This window comes from Lemur catta, chromosome 7, assembly GCF_020740605.2.
Source record: "Lemur catta isolate mLemCat1 chromosome 7, mLemCat1.pri, whole genome shotgun sequence".
Lineage (NCBI taxonomy): Eukaryota > Metazoa > Chordata > Mammalia > Primates > Lemuridae > Lemur > Lemur catta.
Window position 1 is genome coordinate 19419928 of NC_059134.1, and position 21550 is coordinate 19441477.

The following is a 21550-nucleotide window of genomic DNA, read 5'->3' on the forward strand; positions in this document are numbered from 1 at the left end:
GATGACAGGATGATTCTAAGCTACTTGCTGGCCCTGATGTACCCGCTGGAGATTTGCCGGTGGGCAGCCCAGGCTGAAGACGAGGCAGGACAGACTCGGCTCCGAGTGCCGTGGGCAGAGCTCCAACTACCAGTTAGCCAGTGTGGGGAGGAGGTGGCCAACGTTTGCAGGGAAGAGGAGGATGAGAAAAGTCATCCTCACATCCTTTATCCCTAGCCAGGCTCTGCGGGGGTGGCTGGCTTTCGTCCTCAGAGGTAAGGGTAGGGGGCTGGCTAACTCAATTCCTTTTCCTTCCCATGAGTGACAAAAGTTGAGACCCATCAATTGAGGTGACAGTTCCTGGCATCAGTCCCTTTAAAATGGTTCCTCTTTCTGCATGCCCCTGTGCCCTGCAGCTAGAAGCAATGGTTTCTGGCCTGCACTACGCCTGCCCCTGGCCCAGCCACCCCGAGAGCAGTACAGCCAGCATGGCATGGCTGCAGGTAACGAGGGAACTGACACTCTCTCATAGGTCTCAAGAGGAAACACTGAGTCTCTCCTTCCAAAACTGTTTCCCCATCCTGCACCATGTCTGGGGCTCTGGGTCCAGAGCCTGGTTTTCTGATTTAGAGGAAGGCAAGCTCTCTGGTCCTGTAAGCTGACCCCAATGAATCCAGAGTAGTTCTGGGGTTTTATCTAGATTTGAGATTTTTTTATAGGCATATTTATTTTACTGAAGTCACCAGAGGCCAATCTGTCTGGATAGTCACCCTTACTGGCACCTTCTTCCCCTGTTGCCCCCCAGGACTCAGCCTGGATGACTGAGTGGCTAGCATCTGTTCCCCGCTTAGCTTCCTTCCCTGCTTCCTCCACAATCTATGTGAATGCAATTACATGGACTGTAAACCACAAGACTGTTTCTGTTTTTTCACCCAAATCTTCCTTTTCCAGGATGAAAATGGGAGTTGATTCTCTCGGGATCTTGCTGCATCACTTATTTAGAGTTTTATGTATTCAGGATCAATTTGTAGCCTTTTTGTACAATCAGACCTTCTAAAAGAAATTTGCTATAGTTAATGAGATTGAGTTGGGAAAATAGACCAAGATGGGTTAGCCAATGACCAACAGTGGTTTTTCCCTCCAACTTTTTCCTATTCTGAGGTGCCAAATTATTCCAGTACATAATCCACCAGTAAGCGGACTATGGGAGCATGGGCTTTGGCATGGAAGGTTGAATCCTGACCTTGCCACAGAAATTATATGAGTTTAGGCAAGTTACTTAACTCCTCTGAGTCTCAGTTTCTCCCTGATCAATTAGGTTATTGAGAAGAATAAATGAAATCATGCTGATAAAGTGTTTAGCACCAGGCTTGGCTCAGAGCAAGCCATTCATATTGCAATACCACTTAGCATGCATGCAGTGTGCCGGGCTTTCAATTACCTAATTTGATCTTCCTGACATCTCTAGCATAAATGGCCCAGGCAGCATTACCACTGCTCTATGGAGAGGGAAGCTGAGAACCAGGGAGGAAAATGCATTGCTCCAAGGTCACACAAATCCTTAAGGACAGAGTCAAGGCTGGGATCCACGGGCTCTAATTCCTTCTCTAATGTACTCTTAATATTCTGCTGTTTCATAGGCACAAAGCCTGAAACATGACATATATGACACACTTCGTATGTAGATCATCAACACAATTATGGGCCCATGAGGTTCTAGAACTAACTAAATAACTCTTCTCCTATTAGTTTCTTGTTAGCATTTTATTGTGCACTTGCTGAGTCAATGCCATGTATGATACCCTGTGCTTTACACACATGATCTTATTTCATCCTCAGGGTAACCCATGAAATAAGTGTGTATTAACCTCATTTTACAGATAGGGCAATTGGAGGTTACATATCCTGTTTCAGGTAACAAACTCATTCCAGAGTGCTTATCCTTAAATTGCTCTACTCAATGTGCGCTGACTTCTATGGAGTTGGAAGACTGGCCTCCGCAGCCAATGGGGAATGAGGAGAAGCCGCAGGAAAGATAACAGGGAGGACTCACAGCAGGACGTGTAATTCCTCCAGCCGGTCACCATGATCCCCTGCGTCTGGCAGGTGCTGGCGTAGTTCTGCAGCCAGCTGCAGGCGGTCTGCACCGCACCCCCGTCGATGCAGGAGTCAAACAGGCAGTTCTTGTAGAAGAAGGTGGGGTTGACTTTGCTGTGACACTTGGAGAAGCCGGCGTTCTGGTTGGGGATCAGGCTGCACAGCTGCTGCACCTTGGAGAAACCTTCAACCTTGGCACAGGACGGACAGCGGTCCCCACAGCCCACCTGACAGAAGGTGTCCCTTTTCACCCAGCTCTGCCCAAACTCGCTGATGCTGGATGCGAGCAGTCCCATGGGCATCTCCAGGTCATCGTCGGGGTTGCTGTTGTAGCGGCCGCACAGGCCGTAGGTGCTGTTCTGCATGCTGCGGGGGACTGTGATGGACAGGAAGGTCTTCCAGTCGTACACGACCTTCAGGCCAAAGTCGGTTTCCACCACCACGTGGAAGCCAAAGGAAAAGATATTTATCTTCCCTTGTCCCAGCTTCAGGGGCAGATAGAGCCGTTCATTGTTGACCTGTAAGAGGAGAGATGCAGTGGAGAAACACAGTTGGCCCAGAGATTTCCAGCTCTTCGAATGATTAGTCTCTAGAAAGACAAGTCCCAGAGGGGAGTTTGAGCAAGCTGAATGCAGTCTTTGCATGTAGTGTTGTTTATGTCAGTCAACGATCATTATTAGGATTCGAACAGACTTAAATGACTATCCTTGGTACACTAATATACCTATTTATTTCAGTGCCTTCTGTTTACATAGAATTACTTCCCCCAGGAGTTCAAATTGTTTTCTCCAAGGTAATGAGAGGGTAATAGGAATTCAATTAAAGTTTAGACTAAAATACCAAAACCTAGAACTCCTGTGTTTCTATTTCTAGCTCTATCATGGATTTATTTCAGGTCCCAACGTATTACTTTCTTCCAGATATTTTTTTTCTCGAAGGATGACTCTCCTTTGCTGTTCCGTCTGCCAGGATGCCATTCTCCACCCGTCAACATCCCTCTTGCCCTCCAGACCCCACTCCGGTGTCACCTCTTCCGTAAGACAAGCTATTCCGGGCCTGTGGTCAGAATTCATCACTCCCTCATCTGTTGCAAATGGAGCATGCTGTTTCTACTTCTCTTGTCTTCTCCTCCACCTCTGGCCAAGATCCAGCCTGTGTGCACCGTACATACCTCACACGCTGCCTTACGTTACGGCTGGGCGTGTGTGCTTCTGTATCAACTACAGGATGACGAGCAACTTAAGGGCAGGACCCTCATCTCACTGATCCCTACGTCCACCCTCCCCTCCACACCCCCCCGCCACCCGGCACACTGTCTCCCACAGAGGGGGTGCTTCACACGTGTTTCCGCCCATATGTTTTCTAATTCAGACAGCAGGGAAATCCCTTAACATGAAACTCCAGAACTGCTCTGCCCTTGACCTATTTTGATTCAGATGAGCCAGACCCCATGGCCTATGGCCGAGTTGGTGTATGACGGCGCATAGAGACGGCCAGGTCACTCGCTGCAGCAGGGCTAACGGGAGAGCTGGTCTTCCCCGTGTCTTAAGGTTGTCTTAATGTCTGAAGGCTGCTCTTGGACCAGAAACCCCTTCACCAACCTCCTAATCTCTCTCCCCACTGGAGGAGGGAGCTGACACCCCTTCCCACCCTGCTGTTCCTGCCTTGCTTCAGACTCTCGTCACCTTTCACCTTGACAACTGTGTAGTCTCCTAACTTGTCTCCCTAGTGGCAGGACTGCCCCCTCTTCCATTCACTCACTACTGCCACGCCAATATTTTTTAATGCAATTGAAAGCAGTTAATCTGATATTAAAACCCTCTCCAGGGCTTAAGTGTCTGACGCGCTTAGCACATCACCCTGGGCTCTGCAGCAGCGGGCCCTACCTCTCAGATGCAGCCCACGTGCGCCCTCCACACCAGCAATACCCAGCAGTTTGCAGTCCCCTCAATGGACCAGGCTGGGTCACTCCACCCTGCCTTTCCTGTGCTGCAAATGTGATGGATTCTTTCTGTGTCCCACCCGGTGCTCCCTTCCCCAGTCACTGTGACTGTGGGCCAATGAGAACTCACAGCTGGCCTTGGCCCAGGGGGAGCCACTGTGCCCAGAAGGTTATGCCCCTCCTCTCCAACCCCTGACTCCAAGGGTAGCCCTTGGCCGATGACTGACCAGCACTGAGGACCAACTGTGGTCATGCACTAGAACTCCCCATAGCTCAGGCTACAGCTGGTCTCCAGCTTAGACCACTTCCCTGCTGAGCTCTCTACCCCGGGGCTTCCCTCACTCTCCCAAGAGTCCCCACCTCAGATCATGCCTCTAGGGAACCTGACCTAAGACAGCAAGGACACCCTTGCCCACATCCCTTTTTCCAGGGGCCGATGGTTGCCCTTCAAAACTCTCTCCTCTTCTACGAATATTCTTCTAGGCAGAATTCATTCATTCACCCAGGAGACATACCGTGTGCAGACACTGTGTTAAATGCTGGGATAAAGCATGTCGGGCCTTTCCCTAGGAGCTGACAGGCATGCACATAAAACAGATAAGAGTATTAATATCATGTGATAAAAGCAACAATTAGAGGTAAATATGGGCACAGGCACCAGACTCAGCCTGGGGGCAGAATCAGGGATGCCTGCAGAAGACGATGCATCCCTGGTCCCCAAGGATGAGTAGGGACTGGCCCGTCAAGGAGGAATGAAAGTGAAGAAAAGGGAATTCCAAATAAAGGGCCTGGCCCCAGCAGAAGCCCAGAGGAGGAAAAAATCCTGATAAATATGAAGAATTGAAGCAATTTAGTGCTGCTGGAGCACAGAGCGTGGCCTTGGGCATGGCAGGAGATGAACATGCAGAGGTGGGCAGGGCTCGGATCACGGAGGGCCTTGTGTGCGATCCACGCGTGGCAAAGAGGCCCATGAAACAAAGTCTGAAAAATACCCATTCATTCTGCAAAGAAACAAAAAAAAAATCCAGGGCTTTAATAAGAGAATTTAAGTAGAATGATGAGGCCAGACTTTAGACTGAGGAAGCAAACTGCAAGGAAAGTAGCAAACAGGAGACACAGAAGCAGAGATGACGCTCCTAAAGGAGTTTGGCTGGGAAGGGAAGGAGAGGTCGGGTAGAAGCCAGTGGGAGGTTTGTTTCAGGTGAGCACGTCTACAGGTGGAAGAGGAGGACCTCGCAGACAGGGAAAGGTTGGAGACAGAGGAGAGGACGTGACAGGCAGGCGAGATCCCCATGAAGGCAAAAGCGAGACGGCACAGGTGGCGAGTGGCCGCAGGGAGGAGAGGTGCCTCTTTCTCTGTGTCTGGAAGAAAGGAAGTAAAAAGGATGCAGTGACAGTCATTTAAGTGGCAGGGTGCATGGAGGGTGGGAGGAGGCCTGCGATCAGGCCTTGAAGACTCCGACTTGTCCTGAAAGCTCACAGCTGATAAGCTCAAAGCTGTGCGCTCAGAGGCTGAGCTGCGCCAGCTGGCTTTTCTTCCAAAGTTTCTCTGCATTCTATATTCTTGGCTACCTGGTGTCACGCCTTGGGAAGCAATATAATTGGATGAAGCTATTACAAAAGGCTTGCAAATTCTGTCATTGCCAAGGAGAACCCTGAGAAAGGAACACTCTTGGCTCAAACAGGCTCGGCTTCTCTCGCCTCAAAAGCCCCACGACTGCTGCCTCCACCCATCACCACTGCCCTGAGTCTCTCTGTGAGTGAGAAACGGAGGAAGGAGGGGGCTCAGGGACAGGAGGTCCGGGGGAAAGGAAGAGGCTGGAACAGCTGCAGAGCTGGGTGGATGGGGTAGGATGGGAAGAAGGCGTGGGGAGGGGTGTGGGGAAGTGTATTTCAAATATTCAAGTATTGGAAATAAGACCACATATTAGAGTTTTAGGAGAGAGTTTTCCTTTAAACAACTGGCGTTGAATTATTTCTCCAGCCATTTCGAGGTCCCCTGTGCCCTACACGTTGCCACCCTGCTGAGTCTTCACCAATGTTTGCTTTTCCTGCATTTCCGACCTCCTTCTCACCCTGGCAAATGTGCTCCTTCAGGACTCAGCTCTAAGTCATCTCTTCCAGGAAGCCCTCCCTGAAGCCCCCCAGGCCAGCTTAGGCGATCCCTCCCCTGTGCTCTCACGGCCCTCCCCGAGCAACATTTTCGCAGCCCTTCACGTTACATTGACATTAACTACTAACATATCTGCCTCCCCCCAAAGACTCTGGGTTCTCTTAGGACTGCAGCTGTATTCCGTTTATTTTTCTACTCCCCAGGGCTTGGCCAGAATAGGCATCAATGGAACTAAGCCAGAGTGATGATGCCCAACACCTCACTCTTCACCCCTGGCCCCTGGCCTGGCAATAAGGATAAAGACACGGGCCATGAAGGCCCCAAAAACTTCCCCGTTGGCCTGGGCCGTGTCAGACCTGGCTGCCCTGAAGCCTGGGGTGGTGGCGGGAGAGAGGCGGCCCCTGCAGAGCTCCAGCTGTGGACAGCTGAGACTGGGCTAGCGCAGCGCCCCTGGGAGAGGCTCAGCTTCTGTGGCTCAGCCCCACTCCCCTGCCTGGGCTGTAGTCAGCAAGCTTATTTCTACTACATAGCTCCCTTGGCTTCACAGATTTCCCCACGCCCTGCAGTGCAGCTGAATGCAGGGAAAGGTCAGGGTCATAGTGGGACCATGCGTCCCAAGGAATCACTTCCACGTCACCCTCCATTTCTGAGAGCACCCGTGGTGACCTGCGCTCTGGGCTGTTCTGGCCGGCACTTCACTTCACACTGTCCCTCTCACAGCCATTATTCTTTGGGCTCAGGGAGAGGGATGGTGACTAATAACGTCATAGGAAAAACAAATGCAAATCATGGAAGAAGCAGACCCTGTCATGCATATTAATAATTCAGAGTAACTGCTAAATCTACCCCCAGGCCCCAAAGAAAAGAACCCTCCATGCATCCTGAACTTGGTCTTCTTGTCAAGGGTCTGAAAGCTGCTATACACTCTGCTGCCAGCTTGCGCACTTAGGACATCTCGGTGACTTAGAAGGAAGGGGTCTGGCAAGGAGTCCACCCACCCTTTAATCCATTCCTCCTTGATGCTCATTATTCCCCAGTTACCCCCTGTTGCAGGTTAAATTGTGTCCCCTAAAAAGATATGTTGAGGTCTTAACGCCCGGAGTCTGTGATGACCTCACCCGTTAATACGGTCTTTGAAGATGTAATGAAGTTAAGAGGAGGTTACACTGGATTAGGTATTGCTGAACTCCAGTGACTGGTGTCCTTAAAGGGGGAGGGAGACTTGGGCACAGAGGCACAGAGACACAGAGACACAGAGGGAAGGAGGCCAGGTAGAGACAGAGGCAGGGACTGGAGCCATGCTGCCACGAGCTGAGGAACACCAAGGACTGCCTACAACTACCAGAAGCGAGGAGAGAGGCATGGGGACAGCCTCTTCCCTTGAAGCTCAGAGGGAGCCTGACCCTGCCATCACGTTAAGGTTGGACTTCTAGCCTTCTGAAGTGTGAGAGAATAATTTCTGTGGTTTTAAGCCACCCAGTCTGTGGTATTTTGTTACAGCAGCCTTAAGAAACTGATACCTGCCTTCCCCATCCATCTCTCTAAGCTAGGAAGGAATCAGCTGTGTGGTTCTGGTGACTTTGGACTTTAGCAGAGCAGGCATCTCATGGGATTAGGGCAGGGCACACGCCCGGAAGGTGAGCTGGCCCAGGGCTTAACCCCAGGGAAAGGGAAGGAATACCTACAGAGAGCAGGGAATCCATTACTCTGAAGCAGAGAGAAGGGACACCATGAGAAAAGAATTAGTGTTCATGAGGATCCAACGGTCTATCTGTGAAAATACCTGGGAAGAGGTCGGAAAACAACACGTGCAGCCTCAGATATCTATATACCTGAATGCAGAGAGCGTGTAACACAAGGCAGAAAATACAATACGTAATAAACTGGATGGGGCAGGACCCAGGCACAGATTAGGTTTTAAAAGAAAAGAAAAACCCTGAAACGTAGGAAGGTGGAAGAGTGTTAAATGTCAAAAAGATAAGTAACTACATGAAAACTTATAAATCTAAGGGTGGAAAGATCTCAGATAAGGAGACAAGGAGAAAAGGACAACTATGATGCAAGCCATGTATGTGGACAAAATGATGGATATGCTTGTTTTAACACACCATGAAAATAGAGTGGAGGGAAGTTATGGTAATGGGCAGCTTCAACTAGCCAGGCATCTGCTGGAAATCTTATGTGGCTAAAAGCAAAGCACCTGGTACATTCCTAACTTGCCTAAGTGGCAATTTAATCTCTCAGGCTGCCAACGCAGTAACCGGCACTGTGAGGAAAGTCACAGGCACCTTGGAAGAAAGGGGTCATTCTGTCATCTCATCCATTCACTGGAATGTACAGGGCGCTGTGCATTCACTCAGCAGAAAGATGAATTAGGTATGATCCCTGCCCTTAAGAAGCCCATGATTGGAATCAAGGGAGTTAGACATGAAGATCAGGAAAAAATACAGTATGATTAATGCAATAATAGACACCGGAATAAGCTGTTATGAGAAGTGTAGAGGAAAACAACTGGGATTTAGGGTCGTAATAGCTGAGCAAGGGAAGAAGAATGGGCACAGTGGGGTTGCTGCCTTAGATGCTAAGAAGGCAGATTCCCCAATAAACATGAAAGGGAAGATAATTCAACAAGCTTGGGAGCCTCTGTTTGTGAGAGAAGGAAGTTGAGAAAATCCCAAGGAAGGCAAGAAATCAGTACGGGTGCCCAGGGAACTCTAGCTCAGTTTAGTTAGTTTAGTTCGTTTTAGCCCAGAAATGTAAAGAGAGGGCATACAAGATGAAAAGGAGTCCCCTTAGAGATAGAAAAATTATGACACAGACCTATGAGGATAATATCAAGAAGCCAGACACCCTAACTCAGCTCTCTAAACTGCAGAGGCTGTTGGCTCGCCTTGTTAAAGTGACGCTCAGAGCAAGACACTGGAGGAGGACTGTGCCGGGGCCTGGTGTCTATAGGACAGGTGAGGAATGTACACAACTCCTCACCCCTACTGCTCCTGTCTGCAAGGGCAAGTGCTCTTTGGGTGAAGAGTGTGGGGGGATAGGAAGAGGGAGCTGAAGCCCAGCTGAGTACAGGGATCGCAGGCGAGCCCCGTTGCTCCAAATGCACGCGAGGCTCATGAACTCCTAGACCCCATGGGCGCCAGCAGGGAGACTGGGAGACATGGGGAGGCCAGAACAGGCAAATACCATTCAGATCTCAAGAAAGGGAGGGGTGCATTGGGACAGCAGCACCACTCAGGGGGCCTGGCCTGTGCGAGGCACAGGTTCTTCAGTAAGATGGAGCGGCCACGCGAGCCAGTTAAGTGACTGCGGTTGCTGGGCTGGGAGTCTAATCTAGTCTGTGCTCTCTCCAACATACTCTGCTACAATATGAAAGCTGCCACTTCTAGAGCCGGCTCTGCCTACTAATTTGGTGCCTGTGACTTAGGCGAATCATTTTTCTCTCTGGGCCTCAGTTGCCTTATCTGTAAGCTAAAGTGACAGAAAATCTCCAGGGCCTCTCTCTGCTGTAACATACCGGATCTGGACCCGTCTGATCCAGCTGCAGCCTGACTTGCGGACCCCTGTCCTGACGTCCCCAGGCCGGCCCGTGACTACTCACCAGCACAGTGTGCTTGTAGGCCCGGTGAATCACAATGCTGTAGCCAAACATGGTCACGTCCACCTGCTTCACCCACAGGGCCAAGGATGGGTCCCGGTCCTCGTTCTTGGCTGTGATGATGAACTTGGGGAAAGAGTCTGAGCTCGGCCTGCTTCCTGTGGTGCACAGGATGAGCGGGCAGCTGGTCTGGAAGTCAAAGGGGTAGCCGTCAAAGGTGAGGTAGTGGCCGTAGCCCGAGACGATGCAGGAGGCGTCGGTGCGGGCCTGGCAGTAGTACAGGCCACCCTCCTCCATGCAGAACTCGTCATCCTTGCAGGGAATGGTCTCACAGTGCACGCTGTTGTCTGTGCCGTTGCAGTAGCAGAAGATCTGGCAGTCCAGGTCCACCCAGAAGGTCTCATTGGTGGCAAGTTGGTGCCCCTCGAAGTTGCAGCCACACTCGCTCCGGGTGACACACTGGCTGCCCAGCAGGGCATAGCCCTCATCACACTGACATCCCTCAGAGCAGGTATCCACACATATGGGGCCCAGGGCCAGGGTCTCGCAGGTCTCCGTACAGCTCATGCACTCCTCGAAATGGCTGTTCTCCGGGCACTCCAGAGCTGAGGGTGGTCAACAAAAGACAGGCTTGAGAAAAGGACAGAAGTCAGAGACGGAAGTGTGTGTGCACGTATGTGTGTGCATGTATGTGTGTGTGCATGTGTGTGTGTGTACTCTTTGTACAGCACAGTGAACTCGAATGCTGTGGCTTAAGCCTCAGTGAACCCCTCACTCACATGCTCTGCTAGTGCACTAAGCTTTCCTTATAGAAGGTTCTGAGTCTATGGAGCCCGTATTGAGCACCTACTGCATGCCAGGCACTGTCGTAGGCACTTTGTGTACCTCATCTCAACAACCTGGAAAGTAAGGGAAGTCTTATCATTCTTATCTTACAGGTGAGGAAACTGAAGTTCAACGATTTAACTTAATATAACTAGTAAGTACCAGTGAGGGATTCAAATCTAGTCCTCCTGACTTGAACATGCTGGAGAGGGAGTGTGGTGTGCCAGGGAAAAACAAGTGCTCTGGGGCTATAGAGACCCGGGGATGCTGCTAACTTAACTCTGGCTTGCTGTGTAATGTCTCTGAGCTTCAGTTTCCTCCTTTATTAACTAAGAACCATAGTCACCTAGCAGGCGTGTTCTGAGGATTAATAACCCATGACATCGAGTCCATGGTAGAGTCTCAGCAAATAGTATGCCCTTTCCCTCCTTACACTTCTGTCTATGACACAGATGGGCTTGGCGAGGTATCTGCACTCCACAGACTGGCTCCCGTCCTCCCCTTTGTCTTTCCTTTCTCTACTCCTGGTGCCCTCTAGCTGTCTCCACCTCCTCCCCACCCTCTGCACATGCTCGCTCCGCACCCCCTCACCCTTTCCCTGGTCTGGCCGGCCCTCTATAAAGCCAAATCCTACCCACCCTTCAAGGGTCATTTCCAATTGCACGTCCTCCCAGAATCCTTCCTGGGTAGATTAAGTTTCTGAGTCAAAGAGCACAGCATGTGCTGCTCACCGTGGAGTTCTGGGTGAGCTTCCCATTTCTCTCTATTGCTTTGCTTGGTCACAATCTGACAGTGACAGGGACAGAATCCAGGGGCACAGAAGTCAGAGACGAAAGTGTGCATGCTGCATGTGTGCATGTGCGTGTGTGTGCATGCGTGGGTACTCTTTGTATAGCATAGTGTATAAAATCTGTGTCATTTAGAGATCTGAGAAGGTCCCCAGGATCTTCTGGGAAAATAAGATCTTGCCTTTAGAATTTTATTTGGCTTTTATGCATACCATCATTTCTTAATGGTGTTTTACAACCCAAGGACATGAAGGACACTACAGAGAAATAAATTGCATGGCAATAATAGCTCTGTCCACAAGTACCAACTCAACAGTTCTGTGCTGTGTACTGGAAGCCAATCTTTTTCCCCCAGGCTAAAGGACCATCTCCACTCCCGTTGACTACAGTGCCATGCGGCTTTGGAGTTGAAGGCTAGTTCAGCACTGATTATATATGTCCGTATAGAGGAATTTTCACATTTGTCTCTAAATTATGAATGTTATAGCAGTGACTGCAGATTTATGGTGATAGCAAATAACATGAGTTATTTAAATGGCTCTCGCTGCATGACTTATTGTATTGTCTGAATTTGTCTCAAAGTCTGGAACATAAAGACGCGGAGTAATAAAACTTCCCCTAGGCCCTGAAATGCCTCTGTGAAATTACTTAATTGGGCGGCCTGGCTCTGCCAACGGGAGGGCTGGTTAAAAATATCTGAACACAGAAGCAGTGGTTGTCTCTCTCTAGGTTCAAAGAAGATCGTGTTCCTGATTTGCAGCTATTGCCCAAGCCAATCCCCACTCTGCAAGACCCCGACCAGAAGAACCCCTTAGTACCTGGAGACTTGATTAATCAAGTATGCACGCTCCAGTCCTTCTCGCCAGACACAGTGTACAAGGCCTACATACGACATCCTAGGGGATGTCTCCAGTGGGAGTCCTGGCCCTCCGCCCAAGGAAGCCATGTTCCACGTGGCTGCTTCTGCCCACATCTCTCTCTAAAAAAGGCACTTATAAGAGCTTCCTTCAGCTCTGTTGGCCCAGAGGAGGGATGGTGAGAAGCTCTTCTCACTCAGTAGCCATCACATGCAGGAGAAGAGGGAACATCACTGTCATACTCTGCTAACTTGGCACACACAATGCCACCAAACTGTGCTCCATGCAGTACAGAAACAATGCAGAGACACGCCCTGCCAGGTAGTAGTCTAAAAGGCTGGCACTGACATGGCCTAGCACAGAACAGATTTGGTGTGGGGGAGACTCGGTGATCCTGTACCATGAATGAAATACAGCCAGAAAGTGTGGCGTGGGTGCAGGAACAGAAGTACTGCTGGGTAAGCCGGAGACAGGACAGAAGAGGATGCTGCAAGGTAGATTAAAAAAACAGGCTTTGGGAAAGTATTATAAGGTCCCATAGATGTCGTGGTCAGTAGAAAATGTGGAGGTGCTCCAGCTATAGGTGACTATGAAAAAAAGGACATGCTCCTGAATTCCAGCTTTGGGGTCACAGCGCCTGCTATTAGTCCCTCTCCAGGGTAGGTAGGGGTCACCAGGGACACAACTGCCCTTCTCCGACATGACAGCCACCAACCCCTCCACTTGCTCCTCTTCCCAAGCTCAGAAATCAGTGGATTAAAAACACAAGTGCATGTGTGTGTGTGTGTGTGTGTGTGTGTGTGTGTGTGTGTGTGTGTGTGAGTTTTTAGCTCAGTCTGTTGAAAGGGCCTAGAGGCAAAGCAAAAACACCCAAGAGCAGTGGGCACCCCTCACCCAGATCTTGGTTTCTAATAACATCCCCCACCAAAAGGAATCAGGGCTTCCTGGAGTAACGGCTGATTCCAGCCTGGGGCTGGGAAGATTAAAAGATGAGTGTGGAGCATCTTGTTATGCCAAAAACTAAGAAAGTGCTTAAAAAAATAACACAGGCATGTCGAAAGGACACAGGAGGCAGCCTGAAGGGGAGCCCACAGGCCAAATCTGGAACAATGTTAACACCAAAAATAATTAACAAGGTAATATGAAGTATAAGCCACTGGAAAAAATAAGGATCCGTGTCTGTATTGATAAGATGATAGACAGACAGAGAGATAGGTGCACAGACAGACAGGCAGATCACTGGACAGACAGAAGGAAAGGAGGAATCTTGCTCACAGAATGACCACCGCTGACTGGAGAAAGTGGAGGGCGTGCCAGAGCCGGAAACTGCCAGTCTGTGAGCACCACACTAAAGATGGATACAAGAAAAAATCAACAACGGCACTAAATCGAGGAGGGGGACTTTGATGAAAAGCAGGATATTTGCATGATCTTACACCATCTCCCTACTGCCTGCTTATTAGCTGCACAGGGAGAAGCACAGCGACTCTACAGTGAGACGTTCAACAACACCCTGCCCAGGGGGTCACCGTGCACACGGCCAACGAGGGAGGCTGGGCACAGCACGTGCTGTGATGCCACCAGAGAACCGTGTGTCACCCGCATAGGTGGCTGAGTGAGGATGTGCAGCTCACAGAGAGGAAACACCGACCCCAAAGGGAGGGCCATTCTATTTTAAAAGGGGGGAGGCTGTGTTCTTCAAAAATGTCAGTGTCAGACAAAGAAAACTAAGAAATTATTCCAGATTAAAGGAAACTAAGGAGATGTGACAATGAAATACAGCATGTGATCCTAGACTAGATCTGTACTGAGGCCAAAGAAATAAAAATTTTAAAAAAGCCATAAAGGATGTCACTGAGTCAATTGACAAAATTGGAATATGGATGTTAAATCATTGCATCAATGTTAAATTTCCTAAGGCCGATAACTGTACTGTGGTTATGTAAGTGAACGCCTTTATTCTTAGGGGATTCACACTAAATATTTAGGGATAAAGGGCAGAATCTCTCAGATGGAAGGTGGAGAGGGAGAAGGGGAGGGAGAGAAGGAGAAAGAGGAATGATAGAGCAAATGGGACAAAATGTTAACAATAGGTCAATCTAGGTAATGGGTAGACAGGTATTCTTTCATGTAATTTTGGAATTATTTCAAAATAAAAAGTTAAAAAAACAAATAAATGTAGACAGGAAGAAATACAATGGAAGACAAACAGGGGTAGGGAATAGAATCTTAATGGTGGCACTGGTTTTCCATATAACTCCTCCCCATGGCCTTCCCAATAACCAAGGGTGTTATATATCAGGTCTTCCCAGTAATTATTCTAATTACGACTGGTACTGCCACTGCCCTGCTGAGAAAGGCCAGATACTCTGCGGACAAAATAGAAAACCAGCGACACAGGACTCTCTTCATACTCATTGTCAGGTTTGCCCCAGGGAGCAGCACTAATCTCTACACCCTGAGAGACACCCCAAACGATCACCTCCTATCGACATGAATGGGCCCTTCTTTGCCAAGGGAGAAGGCATCACAAAGACTTCTGGTCCTTTGACATGGCGCCTGTACCCTCTGCTAGATAAAACCACGAGTCAACACGATGCCTAATTGTTTTCCAATGAAGAGGTATTGTGCAACTAGAAATAAAAGTAAAGGTGAGAAACAGCCTGGACTGGGGTGAAGCGCAATTATGGAGGACACATCTAACTAGGGAAGGTCTACACAGTAATTACATAGCCCTTGTGCTCATCCCACCTGCAGGGGAAGTCCTGAGTAAAAGAGTACAGTGTGGCATCTATTCCCCGTTGTGCCCTTCCCCATAATGCAGCCCCAACTTACGGCAGAAGTCATAGGTCCGCCAGGGCCCCACCTCCACGTCAGCATTCTTGCACGCGCTCGCATACCGGGCCACAGCGTCACAGAGCTCTGACTCGTTGCCCCCACTCTGGCACAGCCGGAAGAGGCAGGTACGGTAGTAGGCGGTGACATTGACCACCCCGTGGCACTCCAGGAAGGAGCTGTTGGAGGGGTCGTTGATGATGCCGCACCTGGAGCGGCTCCGATAAAACTTGAGCAGCTCCGAGTCGTTGTTGCAGGCCTTCAGCAGGTCCCCACACTCCCCGTTGCAGATCTCCTCGAAAGTTGTCCAGCTTTCCAGGAACACTGCCAGGTTGTCCGTGCACTTGCCCGTGGGCAGGCAGAACTCGTCACTGGCGTTTGCGTTGAAGAAGCCGCACAGGCCCCCCGTGCAATTGAAGTACATGGTGGACAGCCGGATGTACAGCAGGCCCACGTCTGAGTACTGGACGCTCACCACGCCCTTGGACTCCACCGTGGTACTGTTTTTGTTTCGATAAATTTCCAGCTTCCCCGAAGGATGGAAAAAAGGCAATTCCACTTCCTGGCCATTCACCTGAAAAATCAAATCACCCTCCTCAGTTGCAGAGACACACAGAGTACCCACCATTTCCAAGGCTGCGGAGCGAAGACATGGCTGTGTCCCGTGACTGGCCCTTTGGGAAGTATCGATGCTGATGGTCTACAGAACCACCCAGACAGACCCCAACTGTTTTCCATGGGCTTCCTTGTTTCTTCTGGGACACCCTGATTCGACCCATTTGCTCTTATATGTGTGTTCTAGACCCTAAGCTAGCCCCAAACAAACAGGATGAAATGTGAGCAAAGATCGTCTTAGATACATGGCTTCCTCCTGCCACCTGCCATCTCCACGTGGTACCTTTGGAAAACGGATCCGCTTCTTCCCCAACTTTCTGGCTCTTTCTTTTCCCTTCTTACTTTTCCTGTGTCCCAGCTCCTTGGGGGCATAGAGGGTAGAGCTAACGATGTAGCTGTCCATCACCTATTTACCTCCTACTAGTCTTTTGATAAATTAATCTCTGCCAAAGTGGCCATGGGAATGAAAACAGCCCTTGCAGTTTGTGGATGTGTGTATTATGATCTCCTTGGACAGTAATGTGTTGACTTTTGTTTTCTACACTAGACCTCACGTGATCTCATGAAATGCACGTTGGGCTGGGAAGACAGGGATTCCCCTGTCCCACGTCCCAGCTCTGCCACAGTTAGCTGTGGGACCCTCACAAAGCCCTATGGGATCTTCATGTGAAAACAGGGAGTTGCAGTAGATGATTCCCAAGATTCCTTCTAGAACTAATGATCTATGTCTGGATACCTATTGATGGATTTTTCAGAGTATGTCAGACAGAGGAGTGGGAGCCACCATGGCAGGCACCCCTATATCACCCCACACGGACTGCCATCTGCAGGCATGAGAGTTTGTATAATATACAAAGGGTTCAGAGCACAGATACTGGAGCCAGCCTGCCTGCACGGCTGTGTGTCCCTGAGAAAGTTACTTAACCTCTCTGTGCCTTGGTTTTCTCACCTGTAAAATGAGGATCATTTGCTTAAGCTTGATAGTGCTCATGAAGGGCTCAGAATAGTGCTTGGCACGTAGCAAGTGTTCTACAAGTATTTGCTATCATGGCGAGCTAGTCCTGCTCTATCTAACTGGGGAAATTCCAGGTTCACTCCATTTCTCCACCTGATAGAGTCTACTTGAGCGCTGATCGTCAGGAAACGCTCCCATGGCGGAGCCACCTCCTTCTTAGAATCCACTCACGGGTGGAGGCAGAAAGCCCAGCCTGAAGGGAAAGGCAAACGCAAGCTCCTTCCCTCGGCGCGACTGGGCACAAAACCCTCCAAGGGAGCAAGGAGTCTTACCTTGACTTCCGAAGCCTCGACTCCTCCTATCTTGACCTCCTGGTCGGCCACCAGGATCCGAACGCCCCGTAGCCAAGCAGGCCCGGCCTCGGGTTTCCTCTTGTTGATGTCGATTTCCAGGTACTCCGGGCGCTCGGGGCAGGTCTTCAGGAGCGTGTAGGAGAGCTCCTCGGGGAAGGCGTAGGCGGCGCCGTCGAACGTGTGCAGCACCTGGCTCTGGCTGAGCAGGCACACGGTCTCGCGCCTGGGGAAGCAGCCGCGGTAGCCGTCCTCCACGGCGCACACCTCCCCGCCGCGGCACGTCTTGTTGAAGCAGTAGACGTCCCCGCCCTCCTCGCACAGGCACTGCACGGTGCAGTTGGCCGTGGCCCAGAAGAACTCCCCCATGGTGTAGTAGTGGCCGTCGAAGTCGCAGCCGCACTTGTGCAGCGGGACGCACTGGCTGGTGCTGAGGACGAAGCCCTCGTTGCACTCGCAGCCCTCGGTGCAGGGCGTGGCGCAGTTCTGCGCGGCCGTCACGTCCGAGCACGTGTTGGGGCAGCTGCTGGTGCACACCGAGTAGTGGCTGAAGCCCGGGCACTGCACCGTGGACACTGACGCGGGGAGGGAAGAGAGCGCGACAACAAGGTGAATGGAGCCCGGGCGCTAAGCGGCCAGAATCCGGCAAGCACAGGGCCCCCAAGGCAGAGCACTCCTGGACCATTTAGCTCCTACAGCCGGGGCCAAGCGGCCACTCATTCAGGAAGGAGAGACTTGTGGTTGCACCTGTAAAATCCAGCTCAACTACTTTCCTGGTATCTACTGAGCAACGTGATTGGACTGTGAACTTTTATTCGAATTTGATCATCTTGGCTGAAATTAAACTTCAGGTCGCTATCCTTCCTAGACTACTGACTACTCAATATAGGTTTATTATTTGGTGATCTACAACCCTCGAGATGTTTTAAGAGCTTCAACTGATGGACATATAAATTGATCTGATCTTAAAGAACATGGCCCGTTTTTAGAAGGAAATAAATCCAACTTCCAGGAGAAGTGAAAAATGTAACCATTAGAGGAGTAATTTGAAAACATGAGATTTCTAACAGGGAGGTACTTAAAATACCTAAGCGTGACCAAGGAAGGCTGTGAGAATGAATTCTCTGGCATACTAAAAATGAGAACGAACTCTGGCTCTCTGCAAAGAATTGGTATGCCTGTTTCTCCAGAAGACTGGATCAGAATAAGATGTCTTCTGAAGGCCCTTCTTGCCTTAGAAACCTTCAATTCTTATTTTAAGAACATCTGAGTCTACTAAAGGTATGAGTTCTGGTTGACTCCAGTAGGCAGGGGGTCAGGGGCCTAGTAAACTAGCTCTCTGAATTAAATATTATTCATCCCATTAAATTGAGAGAGAGAGAGGAGAGAGAAATGTGGAAGATGAGAAAGGGGTATCACCAGAAAAAAATATATAGCCTTCATAGGTAAAATTTTAGTTAGGAAATCTGGATGTTCTTGGATTGCATAAGGACCAAAGTGAAGCCCTGTTCAATCTCAACTTGAATCACAATATGGATACCCCGGCCATAATAGAGGCTGGGCAGTCACACAGCAAGAAAAATTCACTGTCGCTTAGTAGTTTGGCCAATGCTCCAAGAATTAAATCTGATACATGATGATTTACCTGAATCCAACCTATACTGCTGGGAAGAAATGTCCCTCTGGCTTTGGAACTTAAAGAAACTTTTCAATCTTCTCACCACCATAGCACTCAATGCATGGATTACAGTTTTCTATTTACTCATATGGAGAAAACCAAGGACTGGGAAGGAAACAAAAATCATTTGATTTTAAATTTTACATATTTAGGAAAAGAAAGAGAGATTTAAGTGGGGTAGAGGAAATAATAGAGACAACTAAGGGGTACAAAACTGCTTAAGCCGAAAGTGTAATTCAAAAGAACCTGGATTTCCCCCAAAGTTGGGGCTTTTCCTAACCATTCTTAGCATTTCAGAAAAAGGACTTCTTTACCGGTATCCTATACTATGTAGCCCTTTCTTTGACCAGCAGCAGAGGAGCACACACCCTAAGGGGTCTGAAAGTCGAGAAAAAAGAGCCAGGAGACGATTGCTGCAGGTTCCGTTTGGGAGGTGAACTGTTTCCCCATGACTGGTTCTGATTACCAAGCCAGTGGCTGCATTTACTCAACAGCCACAAAGAGCTACCTCCACCTCTGTTAACCCCCATCCTTGCTCAATTCTGGGGTTGCCGTGCCCTGCTATGGGGACTTCCTCCAGCCAAGCGTTTCCTGCCATGCATTCCATGTTTCCAGACCACTGATGCTCACCAATGGGTGAGCTAAGATATTGCGTGGGGAGCAAAGTAAAGATCCTTTCACAGTTCATTCTTTAGAATTTGTGATATTTCAACCTCCCCCTCACTCGTGGGCCACGAGCTTTAACAAGGACATTTGGAGGAGCCCTGGAAGCCTACCCCTGCCCCCTGCACAGGAGGGGCTTTTCCTAGGGATGGGATGCCAGCTTACCACACCCAGTCTGGATTCGCCAGTCTCCAATGGGAATGCCAAGGGCTTGGCACACAAGGGCGTAGGCCTGGATGGCTTGACAGAGGAGCGTGCCGTTGTCCCTCACACTGCACAGGTCATACACGCAGCTGTGTACAAAGGCTGTGGGGTCCACGACAGTGCTGCACTCCCACAGAGGACCGTCCGTCTTGTTGAGGAAGCCACAGTAGTCAGAGCCAAAGTAGAGGGCTTCAGTGGTGGCATCGCACTGGGTGCAGTTGTCCACGCAGCCGGAGTCACACTTCCAGTCCGCGTGGTAGACACGCCAGCTCTCTCCCAGGTCTAGGACGGACATGGCCGGCCTGCCATCTGGGCGCAGGAAGTCATCCAGTGGGTTTTTGTTGTAGTTCCCACAGAGCCCACAGGTGGAGTTTATGTAGGAGCCTGGGATGGAAATGGAGGCGTAGTGCTGGCCATCAAAAGTCACTAAGAGCCCAAAATCCGTTTCCACGGCAGTAGACATGCCACTCTGGTAGATTTTCACCGCCCCCAAGTCTAAGGTGACGGGCAAAGAAGTCACTAGGTCATTAACCTGCCAACAACAGTAATAGTAAAAGGCAGGTGAGCACGTGCCCGGGCAATGGGTTCCAGCAGAAGTCAGGAAGGGAAGGCAAAGCAACTGTGTTCCAGAGAGGAGACCACCTAGCATGTCCGGGCTCCGGTGGGCTTACCTCTTACTAAGGCAAAGGCCTGGGAGAAAGTTCTAGAGAACAAGTTGGTTGTGCACCAGCCTGAGCACTGTGCATTTGGGCTGTGATAGCTGTGGCATTTCTAGTGCCACGATAGACTCCTCTAGGGGGTTGTCAGCCCCTCCTGGCTGGCTCTGGGCTAGCTTCAAGTCTTTTCTTGAAAGACTAGTCACCTCCCTTTCCCTCTTTATTCCTCTAAATATCCATTCTTTAAGTGTCAGCTTCAGTCACATATTTTCCATGACCTCTTCAAGGCCCTTACACCCTCCAGCCCCTCCTCCCAACTGGAAGGTGTGCTGCGTCCACTGTTGGACACAGTTTAGCTTTGAGGCTGCCCTGTTGTACTCTTGTCTGTGTTTACCCTGTAACGTCCTCATATCAGGACTAAATCATGTAAGCATTCAACAACAACAAATTTGAACACCTGGCAGGTACCAAGCACTATGTCAGGAGCTGAGAAGTAAAAGATTAACAAAAACAATTGCCCCTGCCCCTCAAGGAGATCTCAGTCTACCGAAGAAGGAGGGCACACGTAGATATTTAGGGTATATTGTTTTAAACATGAATCGGTAGATGACACAACGGGAAAACAGAAAACGAACATTTAATCCAGCCTGGGGGACTCACATAACATTTTTATAGGCGGTTAAGTGTGATCTAGGTCTTTAACGATAAACAGAAGTGGCCAAAGGAAGTGTGGGGGTGGGGCAGAGAATTCCAGGACAGGAACATAAAGACAGCAGGGTTAGAAACAGCTATATGGGGTTGGGGAGCCCTCAGCAGGGCTGCAGAGGGAGGGGACTGCAGCCCTGGACGGCAGAGGGAGGGGTGGCTGGGAATGAAGCTGGAGACACAGGCACGGTTCCGTTCATTCTACCAATATCTGCGGAAGCCTTTCTGTGTGCCAAGCACTGTTCTAAGAGTTGGGGATTTAGCAACAAATGAAATGGACAAAAATCTCTGCCTCAGGGAACTTACAGTTTAGCCGGGGAGACCAAAAACAAACAAAATAAATGAGTCAAGTATTTATGGCAGCCAAGTGTTAACATAGTCAATGCTAAAAAAACGTACAAAAGAAAAGAGTTTCTAACTTTAAATAGGATGGTCAGGGAAGACCTCCCTGGAAAGGGGACATCTGAGATGAGGACCCAGCCACGCTGTTATCCGGGGTGAGAGTGGCTCAGGAGGAGGGAACAGAGGGCCCTGATGGAGAACACTGGGTGCTCCTGGGACCGCAGGGTGGTGGGGGAGTGTGGCTGGAGCAGAGAGCGCAGGAGAGGGCAGTGGTAGATGATGCCAGAGAGAACAGAGAGAACAGAAGCCAGAACAGAGCAAGGGCCTGTCAGCCATGGTAAAGAC

General features: G+C 49.9%; 1 protein-coding gene across 3 annotated transcripts in view; it reads right to left on the reverse strand.

The window, feature by feature from the left end:
- LOC123641241 (tubulin-specific chaperone cofactor E-like protein) overlaps positions 1-21550 on the reverse strand; it is a 155585-nt gene that overhangs the window by 33313 nt on the left and 100722 nt on the right. For all 3 annotated transcript variants that reach the window (XM_045555792.1, XM_045555791.1, XM_045555793.1), the window contains 5 exons: positions 19464-20034; positions 16940-17532; positions 15038-15611; positions 9736-10337; positions 2033-2594 (listed from right to left, as the gene is read on the reverse strand). In XM_045555792.1, the coding sequence (XP_045411748.1) occupies positions 2033-2594; positions 9736-10337; positions 15038-15611; positions 16940-17532; positions 19464-20034 (2902 nt within the window). The remainder of the gene's footprint in view (positions 1-2032; positions 2595-9735; positions 10338-15037; positions 15612-16939; positions 17533-19463; positions 20035-21550) is intronic.